The sequence below is a fragment of the Macaca fascicularis genome, chromosome 15 (assembly GCF_037993035.2).
Source record: "Macaca fascicularis isolate 582-1 chromosome 15, T2T-MFA8v1.1".
In the NCBI taxonomy this organism is placed as follows: Eukaryota; Metazoa; Chordata; class Mammalia; order Primates; family Cercopithecidae; genus Macaca; species Macaca fascicularis.
Genome location: NC_088389.1, coordinates 79,931,157 through 79,958,219, shown reverse-complemented (window position 1 = coordinate 79,958,219; position 27,063 = coordinate 79,931,157). Strand labels below are relative to the sequence as shown.

Genomic DNA, 27,063 nt, shown 5'->3' with positions numbered 1-27,063 from the left:
CACACACACACACACACACACAGAGTTACTGTTCCTAAAGTTTTTTCAGCCTATTTCTTTGGTCATACACCTATAAACTGCATGTCCCTTTAAAAGTATTCCAAAATTCATTCTTTTCTCTCAATCTGAATGAAGAGATTATTCTTGCATCTCTCTAGCACTCCCCTTCTTCCAAGGTACCATTCAAAAATTACTGTCCACAAGGTTTGTTTTACAAACCTCATTTCCTCTAATCCCCTGAGCAATCCTGTGAGGACTTTGCCAAGTTGCATGACCTCTCTGAGCCTCAGTTGCCCAACTGGAAAGGCAGGAATAACAACAGAGAGGGGTTTTGTGGATTGAATGAGACAGGATGTGCTGGTGCTTTTAGAACTTGAAGGGGCTTTACGCAAGTGATACTCGCATGAGTCCATTGTCTATCACAAATGAACTTTCCTAGGCCCTCTGTGCCCTACACTTTGGCTGTACCATAACCTCTCATTTATCAAGAAGCCAAACAATCTAAACGTCAACAACCAGGATATTTTAACATTCAGAGCTGACCCTGAGATGCTACAGGATCCAATGAGATTTCTGAATCATAAAAAGATAGATTGAACTACATGTTGGCATGGCATGTGTATTTTATTGTATTCTAAACTTATTTGAAAAATTTATGATGAGTATTTGGCAGTACTTCTCCATGTGTGTTCCAACAGGTTTTACACAATAAAAAGGCTCTATCGTCAGAGCTGAAAAATGTTGCTTCTTCCTGCTCAATGTTCGTCCCTCCCTTCCCTGGAAACTATACCTCAGTTTTCCTTTGGGTACCCACCCCACCCCTTCAGCCCTCATGCAGTTCATGTAGTTCACACGAGATTGACCCCACACATACACACTGCTCCATCCAGGGGTGGACTCCAATTCAAGCCTGTATGATTAGTATTTTCTATTGCTTCAATGATCAGCTCAGGGATCCCCATAAAACTCAAGCCAGGCAAGACTCAATTCAGGGATTTTTACTGGAACCACCGGGAAGCAGAGGCCCTTTTCTCTCCGTTGGGATTGCTAGCTAAAAGGATGCTGTAAGGCCTGTGTAAGAGGGCAATGTAGGAGAAAACGAAGCCAAAAGATGAAGACCAAGACCTCATTATATCACTGAAGCCCCTGGTTCCAACTATGCTTAAAGTCAACAGAGAAAGCCCTAGACTGTACAACTGCCTGAACCAATAAATTATCTTTTTTGCTTAAGCACTTGTAATGGCAAGAATGCTGATTCATACACTGGGTCATACAAAGTTAAACAAGATTTCTTTACTATAGGGCTTCACAGAGCCTTCAAAATATTAACATGCATTATGACTCTCCAACAGGGAGATATAACATACAGCACTCCTCAAACTTACGTGTCCAGTGAATTTTTTTTTTTTTGGAAGACTGTATCATTGGACTTGTATTCCATAGACAACACCTTGGGAAAGGCTAATACATATTACCTATAGGTTAACCAAGTATTAAAATACTACAAATCCCTATTCCCTTATTATTCTGGATAAATGAGACAAATGGGAATTCATTTATCCAACACTGTTGATGCATTTATCCAGACTTTAGATGTATGTATATAATTTTTTCTTCTTTTTTACTAAATTGGGGTCATAAGCACAAATCATGGTATATTTTTCCAGACTTAATAAAATATGTGTATATATACAGTCGTTTTTTATTATTATACTGGGGTCATAATTCCTGAGCGGCTATACTTTTGAGTTCTGCATTTTAAAATATTTTGGCCCTCTAGTCTCACTGCCAAGTTATCAGCTGTCACTGCGCTTTGTTTAAAAGTGTCTACCTCTAGCAGCAGCCCCTAGTGTTCTGCTGTAAGCTAGTAAACAAAATGAAAGAAACTCATTGGAACTGTGTGTTTAAAAACAGAAGTCGGGGACGGGGGCAGTATGCTGACAGTGCGAGCCAGGGTAGGAGTATGTCCTGAGTAGAGTACCTCAGTTTCTGTACATGAAATCTATGTCGATGCGTCGATGATTTTGGCAATTTAAAAGTCACTTATTTCCAGGTTCCTGCCTTGGTTTTGGACAGCTAAAGTTTCCAAATAACTGACCTTCGAATATGGGAATTGTTATACCACTTAGCCAAGAAAAGAACCACTCCAACTTGATAGAAAGCACTGAACTCTGCTTAGGAACTTTAAAATGAAAAATTCTTTGTTTAAGGCCAGGAGCATCCATAGTCCAAAAATTCCATTTCCTCATAAGTCATCCATTGGCACAGAAGTCAAATTTCAGTCATTTTTCAGGCGTTTTTTTTCTGCCTATAACTCTCAAGTCACTGATTGCCCGTTTAAAGGGTATTTGCGGGCTCCCCTGTTTTATGATCTTATAATAAAAGACATGGGGATTTGAGACAACAGAGAGATAACTAAACTCCCTTCTTGTCGTTGTAAGTATAGCCTTGGCCCTAAGCAGGTAGGCAGAGCAGAGGCAGAGGCAGACAGGCTGGTCTGGGCAACAAGGCCCATGAAAATCAGTGTTAGATTCAATGACAGCAGTGGAAACTCCTGAGTCTTTTTCATTTGCATCAAGCTGGGTTTGCAGCCACATTTAGAGGCTTGACAAGGAAAATGCATCAGCATTTCTCATGTAAGTATCGAAGGATCCAAAGGCTTCAAGAACCAGGGCACCTGCAGCCCAGTAGTGTGGCTGAAAGAGGAGCCCAGCCTTGCATTGCCCTGATGCTTTTTCCAGATTCCAGAGCACATGTTCTGGAAGGGTCACAGGCTCCTGGGCTACTGTTGCACCCTCAAAGTGGGGAGGAGCCAAGCACCTGCTCAGACAGCCATGTGCAATTCTGAACCTGCTCTGCCAAAGAAAACACCCCTGTCTGCCCCAGCCCCAGCATTTATGTTCAGAAAGGCTCTGTCTTCCCACTTCCAGGGCTGCTGACCAGATGTGGACCTGGGTGAAGGCGGGGCAGGTCTGAGGAACCAGGAGGCCATTAATCTGCAATTAGGACTGTGCACACCCCCGCCTGCTCCACCTACTTCCTCTTGACAACTGCACAGCTAAAAAGCACTTTTAGAGGAAATGGATCCCTCAGTTCATCTTCTGGATGAGTCATTTTGGAAAGAGTTTTTGTGCAGATCTCATTGCCCTGGGGCAGTTAGCTCCACTCAGAGGCCGAGGTCAGGAGATCAAGACCATCCTGGCTAACACAGTGAAACCCCATCTCTACTAAAAAAGAAATACAAAAAATTAGCCAGGCGTGGTGGCGGGCGCCTGTAGTTCCAGCTACTTGGGAGACTGAGGCAAGAGAATGGCATGAACCTGGGAGGTGGAGCTTGCAGTGAGCCGAGATCGCACCACTGCACTCCAGCCTGGGCGACAGAGCGAGACTCCACTTAAAAAAAAAAAAAAAAAAAAAAAAAAAAAGCAGAAAAAGGAGGAGGAAGAGGGTCTTATTCTCAATATCTACGTTACTTCATTTCAATTTTAGGGCAATGAGACTATAATGAAAAGGCAGTTAGAAGACACACACAAAAGCAAAACCTTAAGATGGGACAGGAGTGCTGGCTCCCTCAGCTCAGACCCCAGCCAGGACTGTTGCCCCTGATGTCAGAACTGGGCTGTGGTGTCTGCTCAGCTGCCCCTGGTCTGCTGGCGCTATCTGAGAGGGTGTGGAGGTGGACAGCTGGGGCAGAGGATGGAGGTGGGAGAGCACAGCCTCAGGGAATGGCCTGGGGTTCAGGGGTTAGCGACCCCTGCCAGGGTTCTCTTCACCTGCATACACAAGTTAGCCTGGTGCCTGTTCTGCTCCAGGTTTGCCCTTCTGCCCAGTCAGAGCCAAAGTCACACTCCAGGTATGCTTTGCAGTTGAGAAGACCGGTGAAAGCCCATGAGCGCTTTACCCCCTCCAACTGGCTCTAGGCCAGGTCTAGCAACGGGCTGCCTGCCTGTGCTGACTCCTTCCCACTCCTCACTCACACAATACTAAACTACAGCAGAGGAATAACGAAACATAAAATGACATCATGAAGAAATCAGGAGGAATGACCTCAAAGGACAAGGGATTTCAAGAAACCTGAAGAAGGCAAGAGGTGAATGCTGGAGTGATGACTGACAAATGTATAAGAGGAAGCCACAGCCTGGAATGAAGACACTGCCAGGGAGCTGGAGCTGCAGGGAGTGGGGTCCGTAGAAGCTGGTGGGGCTCAGGATTCGAAATGACAGGTACCACAGAGGGCAGGGGAGCAAGCGGTGCTATAAACATGGGCATCACTGACAAGGGACCTATCCTTCCCCATCCTCCAACCACTGTCCAGCACAAGAGCTTGAAGCCAAGCCAAAAAAGGAGACTCATCTTTAAAGACATTGATTCCTGAGAAAACGCAGCCAGCAGTAGACTGAAGAGTACTTTAAGCTGATTTGGTGCTATATTCAGACCTTAACGGGGAAGGGGGTTGAAAAGCGAATTCCTGATCCCCCTCAAAAAGAAGGCAAAGTACCAGAATCTCCACCCACACAGGTGGCCCCAGTGTAACGTGAACCAAACAACAAGCCCCACCCTGGTCACCTAGCCTGCTGACAGGATGGCAGACCTGCCCACAGCCTGAGGTAGTCAGATACCACCATCTTAAGAGGACTGCATGCCCAACGGATGCCCCTGGCCACCATACCCTAAACCAGCAGACCACTTCCAGCCAGCCCAGGGCTCCACACAAAGCCCACTCTTCCCAGCCAATCAACCTCACTAGAGAATGTCCTTTCCTCTGATGGAAAAGAATTCACTATCTTTCAGTTGTAAAAGCTCAACTCTCATTTTCTGCCCCAGAACCTCATCCCCAAGAACCTACTCGATCCTGCATTGAAAGTTTTCCTGCATAGCTATAAAACTTTTTGCCTTGTGTTCTATTATATTAATATCTTTGACCTCTAGTCATTTTTATTTAATGGCACACCTAAAGTTTTGGGAACCCTGGGCTAGGGTAGGTGATTAAGCTCCCACTTCATTCTCCTAAGTGGACAATATGCAATATAAGCATGTGCACACATTTTTGAGAGAAGACTACATGTTTGAAGGTTTCCCATTGTCAGATTTGTTGAATGAGATCATACCAGGTATAGGGCAGTGCGTGCACATGTGTGTGCGTGTCCTTTCATCACAGAGCCTTTTACCCGCTAACTCAATATGGAAGCACAACACACAGACCTGCTAAGAAGGTGCTCAGATGAGAAATGAGGAGAAAACCAGTGCCCCATCTGCTCAACTCCTCTTTCCTCCTCGTGGCTCAGCTGCTTTCTCAAACCAGATTTCTAGGAAACACAGTTAGCAACCCTGACACAAAACAACTAAAGACTAATTTACCTGTATAAGGAAAAAACACATATATTTTATTTTGTAAAATACATAAAATAAAAAATGAGCAGTTATCCTTACCTGCACACTTGTAAACACTGACTGATGAAATCATAAGTAGATTCAGCCAGTTTCAGTTCAGCAATTGTCTTCCTCATCCTCATCTACATTTAATGAGAGTTAACTGTGAGTCAGAGCTAAGTGACTGACGTATACACTATCAATCAATCCAAACAGCAAAACCATGAAGCCAGGATTGCTATTATCCACATTTTCACACATTGAAGAATTTGACCAAGCTCTCATAGCTTGTGGTGGCAAGGGCCAAGGTGCAAAACCAGGTCTGGACTCCAAAAACCATGCATGCTCTTCACTACCATGTTTCACAAGGCCCCAAATAGGCGCTTTGTATTTTTTTTTTTTCTGTATTTTCTAAGTGTTTTACTTGTATTAATCACTTTCATAATATTAAGGACATTTTAATTTGGAAGCCAAAAAAAAAGAAAATAAATAGGTAGTAGGGGGAGAGTTGGTTTCTTAAGACCAAGAGGAACAGGCAAGGAAGGGATGCTGTAGGGCGGCCTCTCCAGCCTGGGGTCACCATGAAGATGGCCTCATTACAAAGGCAGAGCTCAGACAAAATTCTTCACTCCAACAGGGTCTGTGATCCTCGGTCAGCCAGTCAATCCCATCCTTGAGCTTCCTCCCTTCCTGGCAATTGATAACATTAGGAAAGCTTATTAGCCTTGATGTTACCAAACACTGTCATATAATTATACCGAGAGGCGAGAAACGGAGGGTGTATGAGAACCAAAATTCCTCATCTGCCAAAACAAATCATGTCTAAAGTCGATGAATCAGCACATAGCAGTATATGCATATTATTTAGGAATGTGAATAGAAGTATTATCAAAATAGATAATTTAAAGCTGTTCTCTCTGGGGAAATATCAATGGGGGGAAGGCTAAGCAGCTGGGACATCAGAGATTGCTGTATTTTTATAAGCATTTTAGCACCATTTGGCTTTTCAAATCAAGTGTCAATTTTTTTTTTTGATTTGTTAAAACAAAGTAGTAATAATAAAACTTACCCTTCTTAGTGTAATCCTTTAGCTTAATGAACTCCAGTAGGCTCAGACAGAATGTGGTTTGATGTAGTTTGTGGAGCCAGGAGATCTGAGACACAGAAGATGGGAGGTGCCTGGTGTTGTGGAAGAGCCATGGGTCAGAAGACCTGGATTCTGACCTTGGCTCTGCTGCTCTGTGCTGTGTGGCCTTGGGAAAGGTGATTAACCACTCTGAGCCTCTCTACCCCTAAAGGCAGGCACTCAGACCCCATACAAACCAATGAGAGGATTAAATAACATAGATGTCAACCCAACAATGAAAACAAAGCTCATGGTGAGGATGCAAGGTATGGGGACCTGTGAGGCCTGCGTCAGGTGGGTGACAGCCATGGAAAGACAGAGCCCTAGATAGAAAGGAACAGACCCCTGGCCCCTCCACCAGGCCCTGAGCCCAAGCCCAAGGCTCCAGACATGAGCTGAACTCCCCTCACCTTCTCCATGCTGCTCCCAAGTTCCCTGAGACCAGGAAGTGTATTTTAGGCTTCTGTGAACTAGAGAGAGTCAAGTGTCCCAGACTGAAGTCTGCATCCCTCTGTGAGGCTCACGCAGACCCATGAGCTCATCTAACTGGCACAAAGTCTTTCCTCAATTCTGCCCAATTAAAAACAAAATCTGCAAGTTAATTGGCTGTATGGGACCCTCTTTAACAAAGTCCCTCCTCAATTTTGCTCAATTAAAAAAATATAAATAAAATAGCTTTAAATTACTTGGCCTTAGAAACAAACGTGGTAAAAAACCTTAGGCTCAAGAGAGAAACTCCAGGGTGGAATCTGGCTCACCACTGGGTCTAACTTTGCCACAGGTCTGGTCACAGCTGTCATTTTAGGACAAGCACATCCAGGCTCTCCAGAAACCAGGCCAGCCTGGGGCAATTTCTTCCAGGCTCTGAGCATTTAGAAGAGCCCACAGCTTTTGCTCACAGCTCAAGGACCAGGTGTTGACTGCCTGCTTGCCAAGGCTGCTTTTTCTCCCTCCTCTCCCTGGAATCATAGCCTGTACTGGCTTGGGGTTGGGGAGAGGTCTGGTGGGTTCATGCATCCCTGCCTCCCTTTCTTTCCCTCCATCACCTGTGACCAAAGACATCCACACCCCATCGAACAGCAGTATTCTTGCTGGTATGTCATGCAGTGAAGAGGTAGAAGGATGCTTTGTGAAGCAGCCCTGCACACAGAGAACCCAAAACAAGACCCCAGACCAGGCCCAAGGCACCTCCACCAATACTAACACACAGTGGGGATGCTAACGTAAAATTTCCCAAAGGTCCCAAGCAATACAGACTAATGTCTGCACAGCCAGCACATGGGTGTAAACACACAGAGCTACAGATTCATTCCCCCCAAAATAAAATTTATTCTTTGGTGCTTCATACTTGGCAAGGGTTAATCATTATGTCCGTTCATACAATGATTAAATTAATAAAATACATCTGGATTAGAGAAAACCTCAGAGACCAATTTTGATTCCATAAGCACAAAGTAAAGAACCTGAAACGGAGTGGGGATGCAGTAAAGGAGAAGTTAAGGGGAATTAATTAGCCGGTGATTAAATGTCATTTTCCCTGAGTCAAGTAATTCTCATTTTATTCAAGTGCTCTGGAAGTGGTGAAGGTTTTTTTTGTTTTTTGTTTTTTTCTGTCATTTTAGGGAATTCTTTTTTTTGTCCAACAAATAATTCTCAGTTGTCTGCTTTTAAAAGTACTGTGTAATTCCTAAATTACAATTTTTCAAAATCAGGCTGACACTTCCAACTTCCTCTGGCTGGGGTTTTCTGAATCATCCACAGAAAGATGGCTGCTCTGCTGAGAGCCTGCCTGGGAAACCGGCTTGTATATCCTGTGTCCCAAAGCATCCACTTCCTCAAAGGTGTAGCCAGGAGGCTCAGGATATGAAGCTAGGCACCTGCTCATTTCCTTGGGAGTAAAGCTGATGGTGTAGGTGGTCTGGCCTTCCACAGGGACATTTCCTCGAGGGCCAGACCAATGAGGCTTACAGCTTTTGGTATTGATAGGTGGGTGGGGCACATAGTGGGCCCGAGTGGTGGTCAGGCAGTCCAAGGGCTCGGTGGGAAAGTCCAGCTGGGGAATGGGCTTGACTGGCTCTGTGCGCATGCTGGACCACTGCTTGTAGTCATCCTTCGTGGTGGAAGAGCCTTCAAAGCGACCGCTTTTCCTAATCTGAGGTGCAGGTCGGCAGGACCGAGCTGGGACACCCTTAGGGTATGTGTAATGGGCCTGCACTGTTGTCAGAAGATCCATGCTGTCTTCAGGAGGGACGTAGGTGATGGGAGCTTTGGAGAACATCTGGGGCGTTGGCCAAGCTTGGTACTTATCTCGAAACTCAGTGGTGTTAGAGAAAGGCATGTCTAGCCCAGGGGGCCTGGCTAGAGGTTTCAAGCTCTTAGCAGGCTCACCCATCAGGCCCCGGTAGGATTGTTTATGAGTGGTAAGGCTTTCAAAGGGGATTTCACAGGGCCTGAACTTCTCTGCTTCGTGCACAAAGCGCTTCTCCACGGGGTGGGCCACGTAGCTCATCTTGTAGTTAGTCACATCCTCCAAAGGGATGTTACAGAGCTTTGGCATGGCCAGAGGTTTACAGCTCACAGTCTTCACAAGGCCTTTTATGGGGTAATCGTCCTGGTGTGTGGTCCTATTATCAAACCTGACTGATGCTGGCTGGTATTTGTGTTCCAGACGAAGTGGCTGTCGCCTTGGTTGGTTCCAAGGCAAATAATCAGCTGAAATTAAAGCAGAAGAGGTAATTAATAATAAATCAAGTCAACCAACTTGCATATATTCTACAGAGCCCGAAGGTCACAAGCCAGTCTCCAATGAAGTAGTCTTTGAGACAAAGGAACGACAGAGCACATCCCTGCTACCACTTGATATAGTGAGATAGGCAATTCACAGCCCACCACTGGCAGGCCACCAGCCAGACGAACTAGGCCTACCTGGTCATCTGTGGGGTGACAGCCCACTGTGTCCCTGTAATCCTCACATCTAATCCACATATATCAAATATGCTACTCCAAAGGAATAGGGCATTGTATTGGCTGGTGAGAGAAAAGTGGCTGCCACTTGTATAAAACTTATTACATAACAGGCAGTGTTCTAAGTGCTTTATATATCAACTCACTTAATCTTCAGACTGTCCTAATAAGGTGGGTACTATCAATGCCAGTTTTATAGATGCAGAAACAGATGCACAGAAAATGAGAGAATTTGTCCCAGCTCACTTGGCTAGAAGTGAAAAAGCACAAATGCAAATTCAGACCCAGAGCCCACGATCTGACCCACTCTACTCTCTGGTTCTAACAATTAAGGAATACCAACTACATGTCAGTCAATTGTGCTCAAGTCTTTCCATACATGATCTTGTTTCATCTTCACAATAACCCTTTGTGATGGGCATGATTCTCTCCATTCTACAGATTTCTAAAACAAGGCTCAGAGGAGCTAAGAAACTTGCCCGAAAGTCACATGGCTAGCGAGTTAAGTTGGAATTTAAACCGTATTGTTGACTCCAAAGCCATGTTCTTCTGATACCTCATATCACACACTTAAGGGCATTATATTTCCAGATAGAGTAAAGGTGAAAGAAAAAAATAATCAAAGGGAAGATTTGCAGGAGGAAAAGAACTTCAGAATGTTTGAAGAATTAAAAGAATTGGCCATTCTAGATGTCCATCTCAAGAGGAACCTCTGCTGTGGGGCTAGAACTGCCAACACAAAGGGAGGCCTGGACTCCAAGGAAATATGCAGTAGAGATGGCCTCCAGGCATCTTGAGGACCAGACACTGTCTTCAGACAGCACTGTAAGCCTTTGAAACTGACTTTATCACACAGACCCTCAGGGCCAGCACTAAGACTGAACGTCTAGGTGAGAAAAATGGGACGACAAACCATGTGATTCAACTGCCTTGGCACTGCTGGCATTCTTTCAAAATACTTGACTGACATCCAAGACCTAGGTTGCCCCACTAGGCCCCATAAATTACCAGGTTTAAAGTAGTGCTAGTGAGCCCTTCTAAATCTATAGGGAATTCTCTTGCTTACCACTTTACTAAAGGTTAGAAAAAAAAGCAGCTTCCGAGGAGCCTTAGGTATGTACACCAACACTAGTGGAGTCCGCAGGCACAATTTGTAACAGCTTTATTGAAGTCTAATTTGCATAATAAAACATACCATCTTAAGTACACAATTTAGTGACTTTTATAGAGTTGTATATCCATCACCAAAATCCAGTTATAGAGTATTTCCATCATGCCAAATGTACCAATTATCTTCATTTGTAGTCAGTCTTTACTCCCATCTCCAACCCCAGGCAACCATTAATTTGCTCTTGGTCTCTGTATCTGTGCATTTTCTGGACTTCTCATATAAATAGAATCACCCAATATGTAGCATTTTGCATCTGGCTTCTTTCACTTAGTGAATGTAATTGAGGTTCATCCATATTGTAGCTTATATCAGTAGTTTACACCTTTTTATTGTTGAATATTACATGATACCAAATTTTGTTTATCCATTCACCAATTGATGGACACTTTGAGTTGTTTCTACTCTTTGGCTATTATAAAAAAATTCTGCTATGAGCCTTTGTCAAGAAGTGTGTGAACATATATTTTCATTTCTCTTGGGTAGATACTAAACTGAAATTTCTAGGTTGTATGGAAAAATCTTATCTTTAGCTTTTTTTAAAAGATACTGCCAAATGTTCTCAAAGTGAGGAAGTAGATGTGCCATTTTACATCCCACCAGCAATGTATGAACATTCTCACTTCTCCATGTCCTCATCAACACTTGTTACCATCTGTGTTTTTAAATTATTGTAGACATTCCAATGGGTATTTAGTAGTATCTTGCAGTGTCATTTACATTTCTCTAATGACTAATGATGTTGAGTATCTCTGCATGTGCTTGTTAGCTCCTCACGTGCTTTCATTGGTAAAATATTGAAATATTTTGCCCATTTTAAAATTAGATTGTCTTATTGAGTTTGCATATTCTTTACATATTCTAAATACAAATCTTACACCAGGTATGTGATTTACAAATATTTTTTCCAAGTCTATCACTTCTCTTTTCATTTTCTTATTATTTTAACAAAACACTCACCTAACACCTGACCCTTTTCATTTTCTTAATGGTTTCTAAGTGCCCAAAGGTTTTGAATTTCAATAAAGTCCCATATATAATATCTTTAATAAATCATGCTTTTGATGCCATATCTAAATTATTTGCCTGTCCCAAGATATCATAGATTTTTCTCCCATGTTTTACTTTGAAACATTTATAGTTTTAGCTATTACATTTAGGTTTCTGACTCTTTTGAGTTCGGATGAGGTAATTTCATCTTTTTGCATGTGGATATCCAACTATCCCAGCACCATTCATCAAAAAGACTATCCTCTCCCACACTGAAGTGCCTAGGCACCATTGCGAAAAGTCAGTCACAATAGGCACAAAGGCTTATTTCTGTACTCTCAGCTTAGTTGCATTGGTCATTTTACTTGTCTTTATGTCAGTATAACTGTCTCAATTGCTGTAGCTTTATAGTAAAGTTTTATAATCAGGAAGTTTAAGTTTTTCAACTTAGTTCTTATTTTTCAAAAATACTATCAGCTATTCCAGTTTATTTTGATTTCATACATAAAACCTAAAATTACTTTGCCAAGTTCTAAAAAGGAAAAGGAGTCTGCTGGGATTTTGATAGGAACCGCATTGAATCTACAGATCAACTTGGGACAACCCTACCTTAATAGTACTGAATCTTCCAATCCATGAACACAGAATGTCCACCATTTTTGTTCAGATTTTAATTTCTCCCAGCAATGTTTGGTAGCTTTCAGCATACAAGACTTGCACTTGTTTTTTTACATTTTATTCCAAGTATTTTATTAATTTTGAGGCTATTAGAAAGAGAACAGTTTTCTTGACTCCACTTTGACTGTCCATGCTAGAATATAGAAACAATTGATTTTTATATATTGTTCAGTACTGACATCTTGCTGAACTCATTTATTAGTTCTGGTAATTTTTGTGGATTCCTTTGGGTTATCTGCACACAGGATCATGTTGTCTGAGAATAAAGACAGCTTCGCATTTTCCTTTCGAACCTGGATACATTTACTTGTCCGCTTGCTTTTCTTACATTATTGCACTAGCTAGAACCTACAATACAGTATTGAGTTGAAGTGGTGAAAGCTGACATCCTAGCCCTTGTTCTCAATCGGGGGAAGCCATTTACTCTTTCACATTAAGTATGATGTTTTACAAGTACAGATTTTTTTGTGGATGCCCCTTATCAAGCTGAGGAAGTTTCCTTCTAGTCCTAAGCTTGTTGAGAGCTTTTATGAATGTTGAACTTTGTCAAATGCGTTCTCTCAACCAAGTGGCTTTTTTCTGTTACTTTATTAATGTGGTATATTAATTGGTTTTCTGATGTTACACCAACTTTAAATTCCCAGAATCCCATAGTTTTATAAATATTGAGTCTGTAACTGTCTTTTAAAAGAAAAATTACCTTTTTAATGATTTAAGAAGAAAACAAATAAAAGTATATATTTAATACCTAATTACATTTACCAGTATGCTTTATTACTTTTTATAATATACTTTATTACTTTTGTGCTGCCATCTGGTATCATTCCCTTTCAGCCTGAAGGATTTCTTTTAGTACTTCTTGCAAGCTAGGTAGCTATAACTTATCTCCATCTTTATCTGGGACTGTATTTTGCCTTCATTATTGAATCATAGTATCATTAAATATGAAATTCTTGGAGGATAGACTTTTTTCTTTCAGTACTGTGAATATGCAACCAACTGCCTTCAGTCCTCCATTGTTTCTGAAGAGAATTTAGCCATTAATAATGTCATTTTTGGGCCAGGCGCAGTGGCTCACGCCTGTAATCCCAGCACTTTGGGAGACTGACACGGGCAGATCACGAGGTCAGGAGATCCAGACCCTCCTGGCTAACATGGTGAAACCCAATCTCTACTAAAAATACAAAAAATTAGCTGGACGTTGTGGCGAGCGCCTGTAGTCCCAGCTACTCAGGAGGCTGAGGCAGGAGAATGGCGTGAACCTGGGAGGTGGAGCTTGCAGTGAGCCGAGATTGCACCACTGCACTCCAGCCTGGGAGACAGAGCAAGAATCCAGCTCAAAAATAATAATAACGTCATTTTTCTGTACGTGATGAGTCATTTTTTTGCCTCTTTCCAAATCTTTGTTTTTGGCTTTCAACAAATTTGACTACGTTGTGAATAGATGTGGATCTCTTTGTACTTATTCTATTTGGGTTGTGCCATTTGAATGTATTAATACACATTTTTCATAAAATTTGGCAACTTTCAGCAATTAATCTAACATTTTTCTGCCCCTTCTTCTCCTTTTCGGGCCATCATTATGAGTATGTTAGTACACTTTATGGTATTCCATGAGTCTGAGTTTGGACTTTTCCCTTAATTTTTTTCTCTTCTTCAGATTGGGAATCCCTATTGAACTATCCACATTTTTGCTGATTTTTATACCAGTTCAAATCTGCTGTTGAGCCCCTCTAATCAATTTTTTATTTTAGTTATTGCCCTTCCAACTCCAGAGTTTTCATTTGGTTCTTTAATATTTCCCGTTACTGATATTCTCTATTTGATGAGCAATTGTTGTCATACTTTTATTTATTTAAACATACTTTCCTGTTATTCTTTGAACATATTTATAATAGCTACTTTGAAATATTTGTCTGCTAGGTCCAACATCTGGGATCCTACAGAGATACTTTCTGTTGACTGCTTTTTCCCCTCCATTCATGGGTCATACTTCCCTTTTTCACGTCTTACAATTTTTTTGTGTAAAACTCAACACTTTAGATAATATGCTGCAGCAACTCTGGATTCTGATCCCCACTGGGAGTTGGTTTTACTTGTGTTTAGTGGCTTACCTGCACTAATTCCATAGAGTCTTATCTTCCCTGCAGTGTATGGCCACTGATATTTTTGTTCATTTTTTTCTTTTTAATCTGTTTTTGTTTTTACTTTGTTTGTTTTGAGATGGAGTCTCGCTCTTGTTGCCCAGGCTGGAGTTCAGTGGCACAATCTTGGCTCACTGCAACCTCCACCTTCCTGGGTTCCAGTGATTCTCCTGCCTCAGCCTCCCAAGTAGCTGGGATTACAGGCACCCACCACCACACCCAGCTAATTTTTTTTTTTTTTTTTTTTTTTGTATTTTTACAAAAACAAACAAAACTTCCTGACCTTGTGATCCGCCCACCTGGGCCTCACAAAATGCTAGGATTACAGATGTGAGCCAACATGTCTGACTTCCTAAGGGTCACTCTGTCAGCATAGTTTAGTGGTCAGCCATGACTGGTCAGAAGTTAAACTTAAGAACTTTAAGCCAGTAAGGCATTCACACTTTGCCAATGGAACTGTGTGTGGGTTAGGAAAAACACATAGAAAGACCAGGCAGTTTATAAGTCTGATTTGGCTTTTACTTCCTACTGGGCTTTCTCATGTCTTCCCTGCACAAGAACTAGGCCTAACCGGGGATGATTAAAGATGATGAGTTGATAGATGGGCTCCTTTCTGATTTCCCTTGAGCCTGCACACAGCCTTGCCCATGTGCACAGCCTTCCAGACTACTCAACCAGAGATGATGAGTTGATAGACAGGCTCCACTCTGATTGCCCTTGAGCCTGCACACAGCCTTGCCCATGTGCACAGCCTTCCAGACCACCAGGAACACATATGAGCTTATCAAGATCCACTGTGCCTATCTCATTCTCTGGATCTCCCTTCTTAAATTCCTAGCTGGTTTGCTGGTCTGTTGGTTGCCACAACGAGCACTGCAGCCTCAGACTAACTCAGAAGTTGTCTTCCCTGATTTCTTGCCATTAAGATCACTGCTGTTTTTATTGAAACCCCTGGGTATGCACTGTATTCCCAATCAAGTCAGGCCCCACTGACAGCAGAGCTGCTTGTTTCCACAGACTAGCCTGCTCAGGCAGAGCCACTACACAGATGAAACAGTGGGGGTGGGGATGGGGTGATGGAAGCAGCCCCAGAATAAAACATCACAGACGCCTAGTGTTAATAACCAAGGTGCCATAGTTTTTCTTTAATAAATGCTTCTCAATTTTTTGCATACCAGTGATTGATTTCCAGAGTCTAGAAATGGTTGATTTTCACCATTTTGTCCAGTTTTGTCATTGCTTTTTGGGAAGAGGATTTGCCAAGCTCCTTACTCCTCCACTCCAGAAGTCCTGATATCTACCCCCACCACCCATCCCCCAGCACACTCTTCAGTTTATTTTAGGCTGATAATACTACCAACTATTTATCCAAAATTGGCTTCATCTTAATTGAAAATCTACTCTTTCTCCAAGAGCTATTAATGGCTCTATCTGCATCTTGAAAGCATTAGGGGGCCTTGGAGGGAACCATCTTGCTGAATATAAACCACATGTTTCCTCCCCACCCCCGCCTCCAGACTCTAGGCCTCACTTAAATGGAGGCATCTACCTGTAGAAACCTACACACTGCCTCAAGGTACTTGGGGGTGGGGAGGACAGGGCTTTTCTGGCTCTCTTCTGTGATGGATGAAGTGTTAAGAAAACAGGTTTCTAAGCTCAAAGTTGCCTCATGTGATTTCTGATACCCAACAATATAGTTGAAACCACATTGTTATCCAAGACTCCCGACTTCCTCCACCCAGCATTTATTACCAAAAACCTCCACAGGACCCTGAAAAACCTCAGAATTTCACATGACAAACTATTCACACGCCAGTAAAGCCCTTCAGGGCCAGAGTGTCATGTGGGTAATTGGCAAGAACTTCTTTAAAACGGATTCCATTCAATAATGTGCCTTAAAAAAAAAAAAAAAAAAAAAAAAGCTAAACCTAAAGCTGAGCATCAAGTAATTACACTCTCAATCTTTCCAATTGCACAGTGTTTTGAAAATGTCACAAATTACAACCAAATGCTGCTAAAGCATATTTTATTGGTGGTTTTCTGGACCCCAGTAAAGGTGCTGGCCATAGAGTGAAAAGGGGAAAAAAAGATTTCATATTTTTTCTGTGGAACAAATGTAAGCAGAGTATATAGACAAAATCTAGATGGCAACCATTGAAACATGTATTTAATAACCTTGGTCTTTGGTTTCTTTTTGGGTGGTGGAGGAGGAAGAGAATCAATGTATGGTCATAAAACACGAACATTGTTATGGAAAAGACTTACTAAATCAGCAAATTTTCACAAAGCACAAACAAGTCACCCAAGGGGTGATATACCAAGAGATAAGGGTGTGACCCCTCACAAATGCATGGGGTTATTAAGGACTGATCCAACCACATGGTAAGTGGCATGGGCCTTCTCAATCCTCACTTCTGCTCCTGGCCAGGACCCATTGGGTAATAGCCTGGATAGGGATTTGTGTAGATGTTCCAACCTCTGTCACCTGGAGCCCTTGTAAACAATGGTTCAGAACCATTCACCCACTGATTCCCTCACTTGACACAACACCCTTGTAAACAATGGTTCAGAACTATTCATCCATTGATTCCCTCACTTGACACAACACCCTTGTAAACAATGGCTCAGAACCATTCATCCACTGATTCCCTCAGTTGACACACTTTGTTGTGTTATCCCCTGTGTTTGATGATGGGAATACAGATGTTGGGCATTTAAGGCAGTTTGGGAAGCCCTTCCATCACAGGTGAGTGACAGAACAAATAAACCACTTCAACTAATAGAATGTAAGTATTTGCTATAGTCTGAATGTGCCCCAAAATTGATGTGCTGAAACTCAATCCCCAATATTGTGGTATTAGGAGGTGAGGCCTTTTGGGAAATGATTGCATCATGAGGGCTCCACCTTCACGAATGGATTAGCACTGCTATACAATGGCTAGAGGGAGCCAGCCGAGGCCCTTTTTTTCTTCTGGCTTTCACCACATGAGGACACAGCAACAAGGCACCATCTTGGAAGCAGAGAACAGACCCTCACCAGACACCAAACCTGTCAGCACCTTGATCTTGAACTTCCCAGCCTCCAGAACTGTGAGAAATAAATGTCTTATTTATAAATTATTCAGTCTCAAGTATTTTTGTTATAGCAGCACAAATGAACTAAGAAAGTAGTATTCACAAAAAAAACCTCATAAGACACACATGTTGCTAACTGGTACCTATAGGTTCATCTAACTATAAATATGTTTCCTTTAGCTACATACTGATTTGTTTTAAAATCGGAATTGCAGAGGAAAATATGAAATCCAACCTCAAATGCACATGTTCCAAGAACAAAAACCCTGTCCATCTATGCATGCCTGGTTCTGAGCAGTCCAGTTGAGACTTGACTGGTGTTCATTTATCAACTCTGTTTAAGTAGGCAAGCAGTTAACAGGTACCAGAAGTTTGAGGAAAGTGAGAAAGAAAATAGGATTTTCTCAATTTTAACTTTGTCAGTAGGGAAGTCAGCCATTATATTAGTCAGTTCTTGCACTGCTATAAAGAAATGCCTGAGGTTGGGTAATTTATAAAGAAAAGCAGTTGAACTGGCTCATGGTTCTACAGGATATACGGGAAGCATGGTAGCATCTGTTTCTGGGGAGGCCTCAGGGAGTTCTACTCATGGTGGAAGGCAAAGCATGAGAAGACATCTTACACGGCAGGAGCAGGACAGAGAGAGTGAGTCGGGAGGTGGGGAGGTGCCACATGCTTTTAAACAATCTTAGGAGAACTCACTCACTATACAGTACTAAGGGGGTAGGGGGGTGCTAAACCATTAGAAATCACCCCCATTATACAATCACCTCTCACCAGGCCCCACCTCCAACACTGAGGATTACAATTTGACATGAGATTTGGTGGGGGCAGAGAGCCAAACCCTGTCAGCCATGATTCAGTTTAAGCTGTGGAATATTCACTCTTCTGTAGTTTGAAGAGGACAGCCTGAGATGTAGCTATATGGACAAAGGGAGAGACAGGGGAAACTGGCAGTGAAAGAGATTAAAGAGTACTGGTGGGGTGTGGTGGGGTGCATGCATGCATGTGTTTGTGTGTGTGTGTGTGTGTGTGTGTTGAGTGGTAAGTAGCTTCCTGGGGATAAGTAGGGAGGACTTCTCTTTAAATACTACATGTAGACCTCCTCCATCCTTGCCAATCCCCAAGACAAGCAAGGAGCATTTTTCACTCGCGGACCTCTCCCTGCACCTAGGGAAAGGTGGAAGACAAGGAACTGAACTGACAGGCAGGAGCTCTGAAGAGTCTCTCCCTATACTAAGATTCATAAACCAACAGGGCACACAAAGACAGTGTAGAGGAGAGGTGAGTCCGCCATTGGATATGCCCTATCAGAGTCCCTTATCCCCTCCACCAATGGTGGAAAGCGCTTACTGCAGTTTCATTCCTCTATCCCACTTGCTCAATGTCTGTGGTGCCTTATTTCTGGTCTTCTTGTAAACACTGGATTAAAAGGGAGAAGAATGCATTCAGTAGAGGCAAAAGTGCCCCCCAACACCCTGCCCACGGTCATACACCTGGTTGTATGGACTACCTGTGTAGTGCCTGCTGTGAGAGGGTAATTGGCAAAGAAAAAGACAAACAGATCCCTGCCCCTTGGAGCTTACAGCCTGGCCATTATAGGAAGCATTAAAAGTACACAATGAATGACAAGACAGGGGAGTGCAAGGCACCCATATAGCATCCAGTCTGACATAGGGAAGGGCTCAGAATGTGATCTTTCAGCTGCTAGCTGAAAGGGTAAGTGCTCGATCAAGGAAGCAGAAGGATTCTATGTAGAAGACATCACATGTGCTAAACAAATGCCCTGAAGCAGAAAAGAAATGTAGGAAGGGACCTGAAAGAAGGCCCTGAGGCTGGAGCAGATGGGCTTAGACATCAGGACCTCCAAGGCATCAGAGGAGGCAGTCAAGGTTTGGGTTTTTATCATAATAGGATCATATGATTTGATAAAATAATGATTTTATCAAATGATTATCTGAGGAGTTTCATACACAGGAGAGGTCACATCAGATGGCCATGTTTAGAAGACTGCTCTGCTCCCTTTCTGTGGAAAATGGGTAAGAGCTGACAAGACTGGATATATGCTCAGGTGTGTGCCCAGGTATAGACATGCAGAAAACAGGATTACGGCTTTGCCAGGAGGAAATAGCAAAAGGGCTGAAGAGAGAGGGAGTCTTGGCTATCAGTAGCAGATGGGCTCCAAAGATAGGCCATGGAGTAGACTCCGTGGGGGGGGACAGACACAGGAGGGGCTGGTGGTAAGAGGGAGGGTTGAGATGTCAATGGACTGGAGGTCCCAACAGGGCCAAGGACTAGCATGGTGGGAGGAGATAAGAGGACAAGCTCAGAGGACAGGATGCCAATGTGCACAAAGGCTTCAGAAGTGGGGCCATTTCGGGGTATGATAACATTCAGAATATTAATCAGTTTTTGTACTGCTGACAAAAGGTGGCTCGACCAAAAGTAGCCATGGGTGAGTGTTAGAGGAGGAAGCTAAAGAAAATAAAAGGGCAGAGCTCAGATTGCTGAAGAGGCCCATGCCAATCCAGTCCTCAGTTCCTGGAAGACTCAGAGAAACTCAACTAGGCACAGGGTCCTCCAGGATGACAGAATTAGAGGCCTTTCTAGGAGCTCACATCCCTCCAACCTCACTACCTCCACCACCATCTTCACCCTAAATGCTTGGCTTGACTAAAGAAAAGTGGCCCCCTCTCTTCACAGCATTGAGAGGTCTGTGAACTGTTTAGCATGTCCTCCTAGGGCAAAGGTGGGTATCATAAGCATGAGTTATTGATGACAAACCTGGTCTCCAGTCTCATGGTCTCAGTCTTTGCAGCTGAGCTCCATAGAGTGGCTGTCTGCTAGCACAACACATATGACCACATATCCTGTCTCTCCGCTAGGCCAGAAAGTCGAGGGCAGGCCATTATGCTTCCTTCAGTTTCTAGGACCACACCTCGTAGGTAATATCAATAGATACTCAATAAAGAAAGAAGCAATCCTGTTTATATAAAGTTCAAAACTGGCAAAACTAATTTAAGGTAAGGTATTAAAGGTTAAAATAACGGTTACGTTCTCGTTGGGGAGGGTGACAGAAATGGGGTAGTAATGTTATATTTCTTGATCTGGGTACTGTTTACATGGATTTGTTCAGTGCAAATTTATTGATCTGTATAATTATAAATTGTATACTTTTCCATATGCATGTTACATTTTGATATATTTTTTAAACACGTGAATGATATATTTTTTAAACACGTGAATGAATCAATCACTTAATCAATGGTAGAAACTAACTTAGCTTGAACTTGAAGTGCTTCCCCCAATATAGGATTCAAACTGCAAGCTAAGGCAGGGGTTGGCAGATATTCTGTATAAGAGCCAGGTGTTAAGTGTCTTATGTCTCACAGAATGTGGTGTCTCTGTCAATAACTACTCAACTTTGCTACTATAGTGCAAAAAGTAGCCATTGATACTGTGTAAGTGAATGAATATGGCTGTGTTCTAATAAAACATGAACACTGAATTTTGAATTTTATATCATTTTCACAGTCCTCAAATGATAGCCTTTTGATTTGTTTTTCAATTATTAAAAAAAAAATGTTTAACCTTTCTTAGCTCTCCAGCTATACAAAAACAGGCTGCTGGCCAGATCTGGTCCGTAGGAAGTAGCCTGCCAACTCTTGCACTAAGTGACTTTGCACATTAAACACGTTTCCTGGCCCGCACACAGGCTCAGCCTGTCCTTCCCCCAATCTGCCCCTCTGTGCTCTCCCACCTTTATAAGTAGGCAAATACTCCATCTTGTTGCTATATGGATATTTACTGTCCCGAGGTTTGATGGGGTCCACTCGACAGACAGTGTAGGGATTGTAATCTTTCTTATACGTCGTGAGCAAATCCATATTCTCTTCACTTGGGACGAACTGGTCATACTGGTGGGCCTTCACTGGTGCCACTTTGTGAGGCCCAAAATCTCTCCTGTAAGGAAGCAAGTGCATGCTGTTGGGGTCCTTGGCTTGCAATAAGGCTTATGTTTTCTGCTCAACCCAACTCTATAAACATTTGCTGAGAAGTCATGTTCTACTCTACCTGCCTTCCCCGCTCCCCTGAACTGTTTCTCCTCTATTTCCCACCTTCGGGAAGGGTACCATCAATTATGTCTCACCCAACTCAGACACCTGTACACATCTTTGACCTCCTTTCCTCACGGCCCCAGAGCCTATCATTCACCAATGCCCCTGCACCCCATTGGTTTTTCTTTCCCCTTGGTCCAGACCCTGACCATTTCTCACTTGGATCAGGTAACAGCCTGCCACCTGAGCTTCCTCCTTCATCCCTACCACTTCTATTCAATCCCCATAATGTGGCCAGAATAAACTCTCTAAATAGAAATCAGATGGCTTTCCCCAGTTTAAAACTCTTCCAGGCAAAATTCAACTTCCTAGCATAATTTATAAGCCTTTCTGGACCTGGCTCCTGCCTTACTCACCCTTGTCTCTCACTATCCCCACCCCACCTGAGCACCCTGCACTCCAACCACAATGTCACTACTTCTACTCCTGCGCTCTCCACCTTCCTTCCACCCAACCCCTTCATTGTGGAGCTAACTTCCTTTCAGGTACCTCCACCACCTTCTCTGTGTTCCCAAAAGCTTCTCCTGCTAATGTTTATCTCCTTCTTCTGCTTAGCCTACAGAAAACCCAGAAGAGGAAAATAGCGAAATAATTGGAGACCCTAAGTCCTTCATTTCTCTGCTATCTGGTGTCAGCGCCCGCATTATTTCAGGGAGTACCAAAACAACAGGATCGAAAAAGTATAATGGTCTTCGCTAAACAGGAAGCAGTCCCTCTCCAAAGTATCCCAGATAAAAAGGCCCAGATGCTCACTGCAATGCCCACCAGGAACCGCCCTAAGGAGCCAGGGCTTAGCTCAGACTTGTGTTGCCCTCCAGGGCACTCGCAACTTCCCACCTCTCAATGCTAACATTTCCCTCTGAAGGGTGTCTGCTTCACACAACGAACTGTTTTTGCCTGGAACCCATTTATTCAACCGGACAAAGGGAGGTTAGATTTTCCCTGATGGTGCTTGCCAGAACAGCCCTGTCAAGGGAAGGGGAAGGTTTCCGGACAGGAAAACATTAGGCCCAAACACCAATAAAACCCACTTCCCGGCCAAAATCTGGAGCAGCATTACTGAGCCATGCTTGACTAGCAAAGGTAACACGCTCCACTGTAACCTGTCTTGCGTGAATTATACACATGATTGTCAGTAAACCCGAACCGGGTCCTGAAAATGCTTGGTGGGATGGGAGGAGGAAGTTAGGAAGCAGGAGAATTAGTCTCTCTAGGGCTCTAAGGAGGAAATGGGAGATGCTTCAGTTGAACTCCCCTAACACCCTCTGGGTAGATTTAAAAATATATCTTAGCAGCAGTTATAGGACATTCAGCCTGGACTTCCTTCGTAGGGGCCCTGCTGTTAGCCTGAAGTGTCTGGAAGCTGACTGTGTATATCGGGGCTTATGGAGGGAATGGACTGAACAAGAAGCCAAGGGTCAGCTCCTATTTCTACTGTTCTCAATGAACAAGTACTACACCCTGGTGTCTATTCAGCACTAAACCAATTGTAACAGGGAACTAAGAGGGTAAGTCCTTAGGCTACAAAGACAAATGGAAATGCCCAGAAAACTTCATCTGAAAACCAGCTGAGTGGAAAGGGACTCTTGGTCAGAGAGTGTACATTCTAAAGGGAGTGCTCCCAAGGGAAGTTGAGCTCTCCTCACTCCCAGAAGGGATGGACAGATTTCAAGGCAGCCTGAGACCACACATTCCTAAACCCTTATAAAAGCCTGTGTTCCGTGATGGCTACCTAAGCCTGCACCCTATTCATTTCCAGGGAGTATCAGGAGGTACCAAGGGCAAGCAATGAGGAACAAAGCTGGGTGCCTATGGGTGCCTGAGCTGCTGCACTGAGCCCACCCAACCTCAAAGCACCTAGGAATGCTTTCCAGCTGTAAGCCTGCCACTCTCGGGGACCCTGCACCCAGAGTCGATGGCAGGCTCTTCTTCAGTTACTCTGACCAAGAGGACCAGCTTCCTCTCAGGGATGCCGCAAAAACCTCCCTTCAAAGGCTGCCAGCCTCTTGAAAACTAAAGCACATTTACTGCCCATCTCCCACGGCTTCTACTGGAAAAGAGCAGACAAAAGCCCACAACCAAATTCACCAGTTCACAGACCATTCTGAAATTGGTTTCCCGAAGACAAAAGCCAATCATCTTTTCCAGTAGAAAATTTAAGTTCCTTTCTAAGTATTCCTCTATGGTTTAATTTATTGATCAGCTATAACTAAGGCAAATGACTACGGGGGGGTGGGGGGAGGCAATATCTACTTCTTAAGAGAAGAAAAATTTTAAAGTTTGACTTTTTTATAACCTACCTAAACATAGTTACTGTGGCTTAGGAGTGAATTTAATCAGAATTTATGTGTTTCCTCATTATGTTTTTATGTTGAGAACATTCACTGAAACCTGTCATTAACCACAACATAACTGCATGTCCCCAATCACACATAATCTTACAGCTTTTAAATTCACGTAAAAGAAAAGTCTATATTTTAGTCTTCCCAGAATTGCTCAAACTAACTAGCTTTTCTTTTTAAGAACACTGGATCTCCCCTCTCTTTCTGTGGTACATTTCCCAGTCTCTGTGCACATGTGACGTGAACCAAGAAAAAGAAACTGGTGAGAGAAGTAAGTTTCTTTTTGGTAAGTAGCTATAAAAGTTATAGAGTAGGGAAGGCCAAGAGTTAAACTCAGAGTTAAGTGAAAGGTTGGAGTGGTCCTGCTGGGGAAGTCATAACAACTTGACTTCAAATCATTTGGCAAAGCTGAAGAAAGGTGTTTGACAAGACTCCGACAAAAGGAAAGAGGAAATAACCTAACAGTGAGCTAGGGTCCCGAGCCTGCAGTGGGAAATGAAGATTTTCACCATGACAAAAGGGCCATGCATCACATTTTTAAAACCTGTTTTTAATGTTTATTTATGCAAACTTCAAGATTTGTTAGTGTATCCAAGTAATCAATTATATTAAAATGGAATCCATCTTAAAAGGAGTTCCTCCTCTTGGCCAAAGCCAACCTCTCTCACCCCTGCCCTCTTTCTCGGGAACCTCATCTATAGACCATCTCCTAGGCCATGCTTTTCTCTCTTCCTCCCTACTGCCTCCTTTCTCCACTGAGTGTTATCTCCCAGCTTTAAAGGTAAAGAGCAAAATAAGACACAATCCTCACTGGGCTCCATTCTCCTCCGGTTTTCCCTTCTCTCTTCCGGAAAGTGTTGTCTACAAGTACAGACTTGCCTTCCTCTCCTCATGTCCCACCCATCAAATCTGATTCCCCTAACTCCTGGATACTCCAAGCATCACTTATTTTCCAGACCCAACCGCTGCTTCTCATCCTTATCCCACTGGGCTTGTTCAAAGCATCCATCCTCTCACTCAGTTTTTCAATTCTCTCTCCCTTGACTTCTGCAATACCACTCCTCATGATCTTTTCTCCATCTCCTCCATGGGGTTCTGCTCTTTGTCAGTTGATTTGACTTTGTCACTTCTACAGGTAATTCTCAAACTTCCCAATGTCAAAAGGCACACTTCTAGAGAAACCATTCTCCCATCCTAGGCAGCTTGGGGAGTCCATCCCAATGTGCTGCAAAAGATCCTTGGCTGAATCACAGGGCTTGATTCATGCCCCTGGTCCTTATGGGACACAGAGTCTGCCTTACCTTCACTATAACAGATGGGATTCCAAGCCCATGCACTCCAGCATCCAAGTTACATAGCACCTGTCTTCTCCTCTGCCCTCTGAGCCCCTCAACTCCTACTAAGGCTGAGGCAAATATCTGTCACCACTTCATATAAACTCCAGACAAACTATTTCAAATGACGTTAAAGCTCTAAAAAGGTGGATTCTGGAGAGAGCCAACAGGTGGAAGCAGAAAATGGCACTGTTTGAGGCTTCATTGCTTAATTTTCCATTAACTATTTAAGATTCAAAGCTTCTAGCCTAAAGGTCAGCTCCACTCTGTGCCAGGCAGGGCAACTAAAAGGCAGATCTCTATTGATTATCTTTTCTTGACTACAAAACCAGAGGGCTGGCTGGGCATGGTGGCTCATGCCTGTAATCCCAGCACTTTGGGAGACCGAGGCAGGCGGATCACCTGAGGTCAGGAGTATAAGACCAGCCTGACCAACATGGAGAAACTCCATCTCTACTAAAAATACAAAATTAGCCAGACGTGGTGGCACACACCTGTAATTCCAGCTACTTAGGAGGCTGAGGCAGGAGAATCACTTGAATCCAGGAGGCGGAGCTTGCGGTGAGCCCAGATGGTGCCACTGCATTCCAGCCTGGGCAATAAGAGTGAAAATCCATCTCATAAAAAAAAAAAAAAAGAGAACCAAGTTTGAGGCAACCACAGTTGCTGGAAAATGGTAAAGAAACCTGGAAATGAGAGAGCCAAAGACAGGAAGCCCTCAATTCTGTACATAAACTGGGCCCAAATCTCTGCATGACCTCACATATATGGGGTAGATTTCAAGCTAAAGAACTGAAGTGAGATTTGAGCTGCCAGCCAAGACACAGAATTTGCATTGTAAATCAAATCAGGTTACCTGACTGCCAAAGATAAAAACACTTTTTAGAGCAATGCATACAAGTATCTAAGGTGTCCACAACATAACAACATTCTTACTGTACAAAAATCAACCCAAAATCTGACCCATGCTCAAAAAAAAAAAAAAAAAAAAAAAAAAAAAAAGATAATTATGGAGACCAACTCCAAGCAGACCAGACATTGGAATTAGCTGACACGGGTTTTAAAGTAGCTTTTTAAACCATGCTCAATAAGGAAAGTAAAGTAAGGCCATAATGAATTAAAAAATAGGAAATCAGGTAAAATAAATAGAAACTAGATAAAAACAGAATCAAATGCAAATTCTAAAACTGCAAAATATGTGAAGTAGAACATTCATTGGATGGGCTTAAATCACAAAATGGAGATAAGGGAGAAAAAGTTGGTGAAGTTTAAACTAGATTAATAGAAACTATCCAATCTGAAGAACAGAGGAGGGGAAGAAAAGACTGGGGAAAAGAAATGAATAGATCATCCATGAAAGAAAAATTACTTGAAGAAATAACGGCCAAAATGTCTACAAATTTAATCAGAAATACAGCATAGACAATTCAAAGGCTCTGAGATTGCCCAAGCAAGTCCAGTGCCGAGAACTCTATCTGCATTGTGTTCACACTAATTCTCAGGCCCAGGCTATGGAGGCTAAGTATATGCCCAGAGGTACAGCTCTGAGTAGGAGAGTCAAGTATCTATTTGAACAAATATATATATATATACAAAATTCAATGGGTAGTGCAAGACTCAAGACTGCTACTAACTCTCTTGTTTCTTTCCTGATCTTTGGAGAGGATACCAAATGCCCTTTCTCTCTTAGCTCTTCCCTCCCTTACTCTCCTTGGTTTACCAAGCAGTCTTGTCAATAAGTGATAGAGTTGATG

The 27,063-nt window shown here is 42.9% G+C and overlaps 1 protein-coding gene across 6 annotated transcripts in view; it reads right to left on the bottom strand.

The window, feature by feature from the left end:
• Positions 1-6,637: 6,637 nt before the first annotated feature.
• The window catches only part of SAXO1 (stabilizer of axonemal microtubules 1), a 121,493-nt gene continuing 101,067 nt past the window's right edge, over positions 6,638-27,063 (bottom strand). For 3 of the 6 annotated variants that reach the window (XM_065530481.2, XM_005581661.5, XM_074017415.1), the window contains 2 exons: positions 21,276-21,478; positions 6,638-9,208 (listed from right to left, as the gene is read on the bottom strand). In XM_065530481.2, the coding sequence (XP_065386553.1) occupies positions 8,205-9,208; positions 21,276-21,478 (1,207 nt within the window). In that variant the 3' untranslated portion in view covers positions 6,638-8,204. The remainder of the gene's footprint in view (positions 9,209-21,275; positions 21,479-27,063) is intronic. The other 3 variants (XM_074017416.1, XM_074017417.1, XM_074017419.1) reach the window with 2 other exon arrangements.